The 12,909-nt window shown below is 34.1% G+C and overlaps 1 protein-coding gene across 1 annotated transcript in view; it reads left to right on the top strand.

Annotated features, from left to right (window-relative positions):
* The window catches only part of LOC131855414 (hemicentin-1-like), a 241,951-nt gene that overhangs the window by 209,416 nt on the left and 19,626 nt on the right, over positions 1-12,909 (top strand). The window contains exons 3-4 of the mRNA XM_059206687.1: positions 4,896-5,106; positions 5,470-5,476. Of these exons, the coding sequence (XP_059062670.1) occupies positions 4,896-5,106; positions 5,470-5,476 (218 nt within the window). The remainder of the gene's footprint in view (positions 1-4,895; positions 5,107-5,469; positions 5,477-12,909) is intronic.

Genomic DNA, 12,909 nt, shown 5'->3' with positions numbered 1-12,909 from the left:
AAAAATATTAATCCATCTCAGAAACTAAGATAAAACGTTAGCATTTTCCGGCCGCGCTGTGCGTTTAATTCGTCAAATTTCTCCAAGGGGCAAGAATTCGAGAAGAATACCTCGGCTCGCTTAGCCGTTACTTAATTTTATTATTTTAAAGGCTGTAAAGAGACTGTATACGCTTCATCTTGGTTAATTACAGGCCGGCTTACGTTGGCTCACTCGGGCTCTCTAATTACGTACAAAAACAAAAACCAACAAAGGCAGAGAATTTATTTTCTAATTTCTCAGTCTTGGGGTCCTTGAATTAAAAATATAATTCAAACGTTTATTGTTTGGTGTAATTTTAATCAGAGGCAGGCGGACGTCTGGTGATTGAGTGGCAGATAAATGAAATCACCATCGCGTCCAAAACGCCAGATGGAGTAGTTAGAGACAGTTTATAGAAAAACTTAAAATCCATAGCGCTGACAATATTATCTGATTGCACTGAGAATGAGTGCGTAGCGGTTTCTATGTTGATTACTTGTTATACTGTCATTATTTATTTGACGACCTCGGTGGTCTAGCGGTCTAGCACACCGCTTTACGTCCGATGGTCGCGGGTTCGATTCCTCGCACGGCACAAACATTTGTATTCATGAGTATGATTGTATCGGTCTGGGTGTTTTCTATATATGTATTTACGAAAAAAAAGTATCTATGTATTTGTATCAGTTATCTAGTACCCGTAACACAAGCTTTAGATAGCTTAACTTGGGACTAGATGGCGCTGTGTGAATTGTCCTGAAATTATTATTATTTATAGAAAATCTATTCAAAAGTGCAACACACAAGTTTCTTGCACTTTCTTCTTGTGATGAGTCTGCGTTCTGAATGAGTGGTAGAATCAAAATATGACTATTCACAAGTACTTGTAATGAGTTTATTTGAATAAAGATTATTTCTATTTCATTTATGTGTGATGTAACAATTATTGTTGGAACTTCAATTTATTTTTCCAATACAGTCGTTTTGTTTATGATAATATAGCTAAAGTTCTAGCAGGTGAAAGAATATTAAAAATAAGTAAAGACTTCTTTGAGAGTTTCTAAACTGTTAGTATTTAGTTCGAAAATATGACCAACTATACTGGAAGCATTACGAACTTCTCTATTGGTGATCAAACTCCGACCGATATTGAGTCTACACGTGTTTCGCCTCTGAACGAGGCATCATCAGGCTTTGAATAGAGTTCGAATACAGCCTGGAAGCCTAGTGTTGACTGTTCGACAGCTAAACTGCGACATAATGGAGCATCTTCATCATCTTGTTTTGCTTGTAAAATTCATATAATAGTAATAGTGAGACTTACACATTTTGGAATATCTAAGCTAACAACCTCGAAAATCGGTTTTTTTAAACACCCAGTCCCAAACAAACAATCATACTCATGAATACAAATATTTGTACCGTGCGAGAAATCGACCCTGCGACCATCGGACGTGAAAGGGCGTGCTAAACCGCTAAACCACCGAGGTCGTAAACACTGCTATTAAATTATTTTGGACTGACTGATGACTGACTAGTGTATGCTACGAATAGTTTAATCATCAAGATGCCACAAACTGTTGAGTCACCTACAAAATATCTTGTACATTTTGTATTACACGATACATTGCGTTAAATAATAATAATAATAAGAAATCATTCCAATCGTTATGTCGGTGAACGGTCTGGTCTTATCCCAACCAGTCTGGAACAACATCTCAGACGGTTGGGATTCCGAGGCGGCTCACTCCCAGGAAAGATGCGGTGCTCTTAGATTCTGCCCGCATTGTACGCCGGTTTCTCTCCCTGGGGCCCTGAACCCCGGCCGACTGTGCTTCTGCCGGGGGTAAGTTGCCATCTCCTCTCCTTAAAAGGGGAGATGAGAATTTTTGTAAAGTTTAAATAAAAATCTCAGGACAATTCACACAGTGCCATCTAGACTCAATTTAAGCTAGCTAAAGCTAATTCTATGGGTACTAGATAATTGATACAAATATATAGTTTTCTTTTGTAAATACATACATATTATACATAGAAAACATCAGGACCTATACAAACAATCATACACATGAATACAAATATTTGTACCATGCGAGGAATCGAACCTGCGACCATCGGACGTGAAGTGGCGTGCTAAACCGCTAAACTACCGAGGTCGTAAACACTGCTTTTAAATTCCTTTTGACTGACTGATATGCTATGAACAGATTAATCTTCGATGCCACAAGCTGTTCACTCATCTACAAAATACCTTGTACATTTTGTATTACACGATTGCATTAAGCATATTTAGAGGCTTTATTTAGGTTTAATCCCATCTTCTCATATGTAATAATGTTACGATGTAATGTTGATAAACATTATGTGATATTGTGAAGAAACTCGTCGAGTGTAAAACCCACTTATTTTTTACATTCACCGGAATGAGGTTTTTTAGATGAAAGTATGTTTTATGCTTAATTTTCTTGTTTGAAATTGAACGTATTAATATGTATATTAGACATTGTAAATTTTTTATTTATATTACGAAAGAGACTGTTGGATAACTGTTCTTAAAAATAACTGTCCAAGGGGAGTTTTAATTAAGTTTAATTGTTTAATTTAATTCAAACATTAGCCATACATTAGAGGAAGTGACAGTGGCGCCGGTGTTGGAGAGGTTAAAGAGTAATCGTCTATCATGGTATGGGCATGTAAGGCGTAGGAATGAAGATCATATCCTAAGGAAGGTGTTACATATGAATGTGGATGGTTATAAGGGCAGAGGAAGACCGAAAAAGAGATGGATGGACTGTGTGAAAGATGATATGGTAAGAAAGGAAGTAAATAACGATATGACTGCGAACAGAGATGAATGGAAGAGATAAACATTGACGCCGATCACAAATAAATGGGATAAGGAAGAAGCAGATGATGATATTAACATATGTGATACCATAAATACATACCTGACCACCGCTACTGAAAACTATACGACCTTCTATATCAGGCGAAGCGAATCTAAGCGAACCAATGGCACGCGTGCCATTGACTGACTTTGAGATGAATATAACATTAACATTAAAAACTCTGTTAGAAACCGTTTGACAGATGAATCCAGTTCAGCATGCATTTTGCTAAAAGTAACATCGTACAAGCCTGACATAAATTATTTGTCATCTAACCTGCAGCAACAGAAGTCACACTAATTTTACTGTAATTTAATTTATGCGTGTAATGAAAACAATCCAAAATATACCTCTTTTGTTTACTTTATTTCATAGAGAGTTTTGATAGTATTTATTATTATTATTATTTTCAAAATAATCAGAAAGTCAAAATTATTTGATGGCACGTCAATGACCCCATTAAACATTTTTTGGAAAAAATGGTACGTTGATGCATAAAGGTTCGCCTACCCTGTTCTATATTGATGATCAAATTCCAACCATATTGAGCCAACACTCATATTGCGACAAGTATTTCCTCTTTGAATGGAGCATCATCAGCCAGTGAATAGAGTTTAGATATAGCTTAGAAGCCTAATGTTGACTGCGACCAAATTGCGCCACACAAAGTTTTTTAAAAGCTTTCTAAGTCAAATTATATTTCTATATGTCAATTGAATAAGGTTTGTCGTGAGTATATTATTTATTTTTTATAATCAAACAAATTTGAACTCATGACCTTTCCGTCTGAGTCACTTAGTAAACCACTTAGCCAGGGTGCTCTTTGACCTTTGTAAGATTAGATAAACATAGAAAAGTCCTGAGGGAGACCTTTTTTATAAGAAAATGATGTTAGATAATCCCACTGAACAATATATTATAATGCATCGAGAGACATGTCAGAGGGCTATTTATTTTCTAGAATGGGTTGTGGATCCCTCAACCATTAATATGGCGGTCAGCCGAGCGTGGCTGAGAAGGGATATCGAGGGGCCAATGAGGAATTCGACATTGAAAAATGATATTTTGGAGAGGTTTCCAGGTGGCGCCGTGGGGGATAAGTTATGGACCTGTTACAGTGCGCGTGTGTCCGTTTGTTTATTAATGAGCTACTGACACGTGATACTTATCCGGTTGAAGTCCTTTTGGGGGCATGACGGCATATAACGACGTGCCCTTGTCTTGGTAAACTCTATAATTTACACCCATCTTATTGCATTTGTTTTTCTATATTCTTGATTGATTCTGTAATGCTAAACAATTTCAAACTATTTCTATACCTATTTCTAAAATAAAATCTACTTGAATGTTTTTTTACAAACCAAACTAATATTGTTAAGAGAGAGTGAGCTCTCATACAGAATGCGGGTTCAGTTAAGAAACTTGCTGGTTGCTCAATCAAACTTTAACTTTATATAATGAATTTTATTTATATAAATCAGTAATATTAATATAATTAGAACAGACGAGTCCCTTTAAGCAACTATTCAGGAACAGAATTGCTAAGCCAGCCGTCATTTCGTTGAGATTCGAAAATTATCATTTTTTTAATTCATACCATACTGGAAGGCGTCCAGCAATGGTATTTGGAAACCGATACAATATTTAAACCTTTAAGAAAGCTTATTCCTTTTTAAAAGGCTGGCTTAAATGGTCGAGAAATTCCCCTGGAGTTGCAGGTGCTTATGCTGAACATATACATAACATCCCTCGCCCAAGGAAAGCCACTGGACACGATCATCAGCCCTTGTTCAATCTTTACCCGCAACCCGATTACGCATGTTATCCACCTAGTTGCGGGGCATCCTACACTACGTTTGCCAATTCGCGGTCTCCACTCTAGAACACGTCTATTCCAGCGTGCACTCATCAGCGACGGTAATCACTTACCTTATCAAGTGACCAAGCTCCTTTCTCTTCTATGCTATAAAAAATGTTTTGTTACAGGTATCCTGGATGAGAAAACGCGATCTTCACATTCTAACCTCTCACATCTTCACGTACACGGGAGATGCGAGGTTCAGCGTGCTACATCCGGAGCCGTCTGACGACTGGGATCTTAAGATCGACTACGTCCAACCTCGGGATGCTGGCGTATACGAATGCCAGATCAACACCGAGCCAAAAATCAATATGGCCGTCATACTCACTGTTGAAGGTGACTATATCTTTATTTTCTACTTCTTTATTGTTATCTGTATCTATAGTAACATTATAAATGCAGAATTTGTCTGTCTGTCTGTGTATTTGTTATATTTTCATGAATAGAATAGAATAGAAAATCATTTATTCAAATAAACTTAATTTAAGCACTTTTGAACAGTCACAACAATTTGTTTTTTATCTACCACTCGTTCGGAAAGCTGTGTCATCACAAGAAGAACGAACAAGAAACTTGTGTGTTGTTCTTGTAAATAATCCTTGTAAGTTTACACTTACAAATCGAAACGTGTGAATACAAACTACCAACCAGCACTAATATAAATATACAATAAGATTTAATCAGTCGTAGTGATAAGAGCAGATCAGTTCCTTCAAGCAGCACTCGTTCACGAGTATGACGGATGAGCCAGCCATCACTGCGCTCGACCATATTTTAGGTAGCCCAATGACCCGGCCCACCACGCCGCCACATGTCTGGACATTTTATTGAGCATGACTACTCATTCCACTCGACCACGTCACAGCAACAAAAATTATGACTTATCAAATAATAAATTAGATAGACTAGAGCAGAGAGAAAGATCTAGAAGTTCGAGATACAGGTTTGTTCGAATGAACGAATTCCTGAAAACACCACCATGTAACAATATTGTGATGAGACAGCATTCCAAATGAGCGGTAGATTAAAAAAAAATGTGATGACTATTGATGATACAAAAGTGATTCAATGTAAGTTTATTTAAATAAATGATTTTCTATTTTATACTATGTATATGGAGGTGTTAGAGAAAATACTCTCTGCTACCAAAATGTTAGGGAAAGTACTTTATATATATATATAGGGAAAAATATGTGTGGAAGCGTCTGTCACGTACCTGTATGGTTCTGCGGATTTCTTGGGCTTCAGGGTCTCGAAGATATCTTCGCTAGCTTTCCAGTTTCACAGTAGGTTTCACAGTAGGTTTAACACAGTTCTAATTTATTTTAATTCACAACACAATGCGCGCGCGCGTCAAGGCCGCTGTACGGTCAGTTCAGTACTGGGTAAGGGAGGGGAACAGAAACCGCGGGAACACAAACTAACGGACTCTAATATAATAATCTGTGCTTACGATGATACAGGGTAGATTTTGAACAGGAGGTATTTTCAGAAATTAGTCATTATAAGGTCAGGTCAGTTGGTCCAGTGACAAATTCACCAGGAATTGGTCAAGATGGTTTCCAAGATAACCGCGTGGACAAAGATACATTTCTAGCAATGGGATGTACGTACATGGTAGTATTTTTTATATATACATAATAATGGAATGGTGCACGTCCTGCTCTAATACTTAATGCTGGGGGGACATCAGTGGAGGATGAGCATGAGGTCAGGGTAGGTAGCCCATCGCGACAAATTCACCAGGAATTGGTTGGTGGTACTCAACAAAACAAGGTATATTAGAATTATAGAATTAAAGAATTTGTTTAAACCAAAAACAAAGTTATAACAATAACATATTAAACGTAAACAACTACATTAGTTTACAAAAAAAACTGTGTTGCAGTTATTTGCGTCCATCTCCAGAGCATTGTATACAATTTAAATAAAAACAAATGAAAATAAATGAATATTCTTCTTATTCTTCTTAAGAACATTTAGAGAAAGACAAAGTATATGAAATAAAACAAATGATATTTATAATTTATGAGCATTAGAACAATATATATTGGTAGCAATGGATTCATTTATCCACATTACGAATCCCCTTTCTGTCGGAGTCTTAAAAACCATAAGCAATAAAAATAAGTAAGTTTAATATTTATGTATAATTACTATTAATGGGTATTACAAATATTAAGAATGTTAATAATATAATAATATATATATATATATTAAAAAAATAATAATAAGCAATGGAACACATATACAGGATAAAAAAAACGCTACAAAAGAAGTGGCAGATATAATTTTGTTTAAAAAAAATCACCTTCCTGTCTTCATATATATGTGGTATTTTTTTTTTTTTATATATATGTGGCGGGGCACCAGTATTCGCCGGGATGTATCACGATGGTTTCTGGAGGTCGATCTGACAATGTCCACATTACTAACAATCCCCTTCCCCCCCTATATGTGGTTTTAATATATATGTGTATATGTATGTACTTAATGAAATACTCTATAATGTTCAGGATATGTCTCATACGTTGCCAACCCTGGAGCATAAGTTAGTATTGCTGTCCCCAAGTATCGTTTATAAAAAGTCAATAGGTCTTTTATGGGAATAGGTATAAAAATTTACAATAAGATACCAAAGGATATACTGGAATTACCCTTAAATAAATTCAAAACATCTGTTAATTAATATTTACTGAGCAAAGCCTATTACACTCTAAACGATTACTTGAATGACGAGCGTGCATGGCAATAGTTGTTCATGCACGGGATTTTCATTAAATGTTAGACATAGACACCTATATAAATATACATTGTAAAGAAACGGGCTTTAAAAAAAAGGAATTCAATTGAGTTTCTTGCCAGTTCTTCTCAATTGGGTCTATATACCTAACTGGACGGTAGGGAAAAATAATATAATGTAAAAACTTGACGTTCATAAGCGGCTAAAATGTTCTACGTGAACAAATGATTTTTAAATTTTCAATTAATATAGAGGAAGACCGAAAAAAGATGGATGAACTGTGTTAGAGATGATACGATAAGAAAGGGAGTAAATAACGAGATGACTGCGAACAGGGATGAATGGAAGAGAAAAATATATTACGACCTCAAATAAATGGGATAAGGAAGAAGTAGATGATGGTGAAGTTAGTATTGGAGTAGGCTATGGTTATCAAATTTTCATTGGCTACGGTAACCATTTACCATCTGATGGGCCGTGTGCTTGTTTGCCACCATAGTAGTATAAAAAACAAAAAAAAAAAAAAAAAAAAAAAAAAAAAAAAAAAATTAAATGGATAGTGCGGTTTGCCATCCAAGTTGTGTGGGACTGTGTATAGGACGCTGAGGTGGGTGCAGCCAACGATGGTGGTAATTAAAGATGCAATATGTAAAAGTAACAGTATACTATAAAAATATGTCGTAACAAACTACATAACAGCAAGAGCAATACAAGGAATAATAAAGAGAAATAACAAAACCATAGTAACTGATCTAAAATATAAATATTTAAAAATAAGGAATAGTCATACCAGCCAGCGGCCCGAATGTAAGGGGTTCTGTACACAAGTTGTAAATAATAATATATTTTCACGACTGTTATCAATAATAGGGTAGTCAGAGACATTGTAAACTGTTGGTGTTATGGCAAACGCAACACTTCACATGCTATTTTGCGGGTTATTTGGAATACAACGTGACAGGAAGCGAGCTTTCTAAGCTTCTAAGAATATCCTTGAATTCTTGTCCCTGATGGATCTAGGTAACAAACTTTGAAGAAGAGAGAGCATAACAGATCTATGTAGTGCAACAGATACCTGACAATAGCCCAAAAACCCTCAATAATAAAAATATTTGAAAGAAAGAAAGAATATTGTTTATTTGGTATACTGAAAATATTTTTAAAATTTAATTTACATTTTATATTAATAATTAGAGTACTAAATAGGTCTCCGCTCAGCATATATCGTGACGGGGTGCCACGACGCTGGTTTTCAGCGGACACCTTCATATACAATAAACATAATAAAATAATAATAATAATACACATACATACATAAATCCAGGCGGACAACACAAAGCAAACATTTACGACATACTACCATTGTCGCGTACAAGCAGAAACAAAACGCAACACAAAAGGAGCGTTCTGATTGGAGCGCACACCCATCCAATTTAAATACGAAAAGTAACGAAGAGACTTAAAATATCAACCGATCGATCTAACGTACTTTTGTTCACTCCACCAAATTTGTAATAAATAGTATATTTGCCATTAAATTCGAAATAAAGCGAAGTCTATCATTTCTACACCCCGTAATCTGCTGAAGCCATCATCATCTACCATCTGAGCATTCGAGCCGTATCATCACGTACCAACCATATATAAATAAAAATCAAACATAAACTACACACTGAAAACATAAAATAAACATAAACATAAATTCTGGTGACACTAGTATTACCCTGCATTACCCCGCTCTTGGAGTGCAGACACATCACGGCACAGTTTTCTGAGTGAGGAGGAGTATTTTTTTAAATTTATTTTTAAAAATCTGCACAGTTAAAGAATCTTTTATAGGAGGAGAATATCTGTGTTTCCATCACCGGAGGGTTAAATAAATAAAAGTTAACAAATTTATTATTTTACCCTCTCCCAGGTTAGAATTTACGACTTTCAGATTTGAAATAGACTATTAAACCACTAAGCAACGTCACACAGTCATGAAATTACTGAAAAAGTATAATTTTCATTTATGCAATATTCGAGCAAGATTAAGTAATATAACTGAAATTACGAGTCAAAAACATTGCATCCCTCTGCTGAAGTTTTATTTGTTTTTCTAATGATCGTTGCGTTAAGATTAAGGTTTGGGAGCGTGTTAACGACCAGGGTCAGAGCTGTGCCCCTTTCATTAAATATGTACAGACAATTTCAATGTTCCATTATAAATTCCCTTTTTGTACTGTGTATTTTTCGTATAAAATTAACAGCCTTCTGCTTCTGAGCCAAATCAATACAGATTGTTTTCCTTACCCCGTTTTCAATTATTAGAAATACTGACAAGGAAGAGAAGATTACGGCGAACCTAGGATAGGAAATAATAGCTTACGTCTATAATTGAAACCTATATAAGGGGGAAAGGGGATTGTTAGTAATGTGGACTGTTGACCCCATTGCTAGCAATGTACCATGTCAGGTCGACCTCCACGCGGTTCCCCCTGGAAACCATCGTGTTCGGTCTGTTCATGTTCCTTCTGTTTATGTACTTTAACATTACATTTTAATTAATATATGTACTTATATGTTATATATGTATCTTAATAATTTTAATATATATGTATACATATAAATATATATATATATATATATATATATAATCAATCCCGCTAGACTGACATCCATATTTATCTCATGTGTTTATCGTAAAAACTTATAAAATGTTCTATGTTCCTTCTGTTTAACTTATAATATATTTAATTTATAATATCTGTGACATCCATATTGTCCAGTAAAAACACTATGTTAGTAACTTACAATATATTTAAATCATATATCTGTGTCCACGTCCAAACAGAAATGCAACAGAAACAGAAATAATCTTTATTCAAATAAACTCATTACAAGCACTTTTGAATAGTCATATTTTGATTCTACCACTCATTCGGAATGCAGATTCATCACAAGAAGAATGAGCAAGAAACTTGTGTGTTGCTCTTTTTAATAGATGTTTTTTTTATATAAATAATTACAGTGTAACAAGTAAGAGGCATGCGACAATCAACATAGAAATCGCTACGCACTCATTATTATTACGCAACGTTATCCAGTGCCTCTGGAGCGGACAATCAGGTATATTCGCAACAGTTTTCAGGATGCTGTTTGAGCTCCCCCGAATACTAGACATCAGTGATGCAGCTCTTTTACGCATTATGGCTTCAAATCCATCTACCCGCGCTAATATAGTAACGTTTTTTTTTATGTTCTGTGCAATGTATCTCAACTTATATCGTAGATTACTATAATTGGCTAAGATTGGTAAAATTGTAATTGTAAATTAATAATAAGCTGTTGTTATACCGAAAAAAAAAAATATACATCAATGTAAATCAGATTGTGACGCCGTTGGTTCCTAATAAATAAATAAATAAATAAAAGTCTATTAAAGTATATATTCATAATAATAATCCAATACAAACCCCCTATAACAAACAAATAACATAAAAATATAAATAACAGAAATAATAGAATAGAATAGAAAATCATTTATTCAAATAAACTTAATTTAAGCACTTGAATAGTCAACATTTTTTTAAATCTACCGCTTATTCGGAAAGCTGTCTCATCACAAGAAGAATAAGCAAGAAACTTGTGTGTTGCTCTTTTAAACAATCCTTGTAAGTTCACATTTTACAATTCGAAACGTGTGAATACAAACTACCAACCAGCACTAATTTATTTAGGCTCAAATATAAAAACACAATAAGATTAAATCAGTCGTAGTGATAAGATTATAATATAATATTTAATATTTATATGTATGTATGTAATATATAATATTTATTATAAAAAAACTAAACATAAAACACTTTTGAATAGTCCTATTTCTACCACTTATTAGGAACGCAAACTCATCACAAGAAGAATGAGCAAGAATTTTGCGTGTTTCTTTATTTTTGTTTTGTTTTTAAATAAATGTTATTAAGAATTTTGTGTGAATGCAAACCGCCAAATAGCAATGTTGGTATAAATAAATAAATGATCACTTGAGTAAATAAATAAATAGTGTAAGTAACAAAACCCTGATACATAAATTGTAGAAATAATATTTATTCCAATACACTAAATATAAGCACTTTTGAATAGTCCTATATTGTTATTCTATGAGTACCACTCATTTGAAACACAGGTTCATCACAAGAAGAAGGAGCAAGAATTTTGTGTGTTTCTTTTTTTATGTTTTGTTTTTAAATAAATGTTATTCACAATTTTGTATGAATACAAACTGCCAAATAGCAATGTTTATATAAATAAATAAATAGTCACTAGAGTAACAAAATCAATCGAGGTTGACAGCCTCGGTGGTCTAGTGGTTTAGCATATCACTTTACTATACTATGGTCACGGGTTCAATTCCTCGCACGGTACAAACATTTGTATTCATGAGTACGATTGTTTGTATCGATCTGGTTGTTTTCTATGTATAATATGTATTTATTTACAAAAAAAATGTATCCATGTATTTATATCAGTTGTCTAGTACCCATAACACAAGCTTTGCTTAGCTTGGGACTAGATGGCGCTGTGTGAATTGTCCTGAGATATTATTATTATTATTAAAATCATTTATAGTTATTAGAGCAGACAAGCAGTACCCATTCACGAGTATGACGGGTGAGTCAGCCATCACTGCTTAATAAAAACAAATATATTTTGTAAATAGATTTCATACAAACAATCATACTCATGATATATTCATGAAGTGTCTGTACCGTACGAAGAATCGAATCTACGACCATCATAACTAAGACAGTGTGTAACCGCTACACCACCGAGGCGTCTGAGACTAATTCCCATTTCTAAAAACCTCCTCTCCTCGTTTCAGGTTAATTGCTTCAGCAATTATAATTTAATTTTCATTTTATTTAACAACTGCAAAATGTATAAAACGAAAGCAAAAGACAAAGCACCGCTCCTGGTGATAATAACTTCACAACAGCTCACTCGAGATGAGAAAAATGCGTTTTTTAAAAGCATCATTAAGAAAAAACTATTACACTTCCCTCGCTGGCGCATCATTTTAACTTATAACGAAGTAAATTAATACAAATTTGATTATAAATATTATTAGAAACGCTTTTGAATTGTTGTTTGTTTATTTTATTATTGCGTAGTGGTTTTCAACTCCAACTTATCAGTTTCAAAATTGAAGTCACATTTGAGGAACTTTTCTCTTTATTTTTTTTTTTGCGATAAACATAGTTACTCTGCATATATTGTAATTGTAAAATAAAATGTCTCATTATGTTTTGCCTAATATAAAACATGAATATCATATATGTAGCATGTATGTGTATGTATGACTAGCATTATACGCATATTAATATTAAGATAAGATAAAAATTAACAAAAACATT

This window comes from Achroia grisella, unplaced genomic scaffold (genome assembly GCF_030625045.1).
Source record: "Achroia grisella isolate CSIRO2021 unplaced genomic scaffold, CSIRO_AGI_Agris_v1 utg1387, whole genome shotgun sequence".
In the NCBI taxonomy this organism is placed as follows: Eukaryota; Metazoa; Arthropoda; class Insecta; order Lepidoptera; family Pyralidae; genus Achroia; species Achroia grisella.
This window is presented reverse-complemented; position numbering and strand designations above follow the sequence as displayed.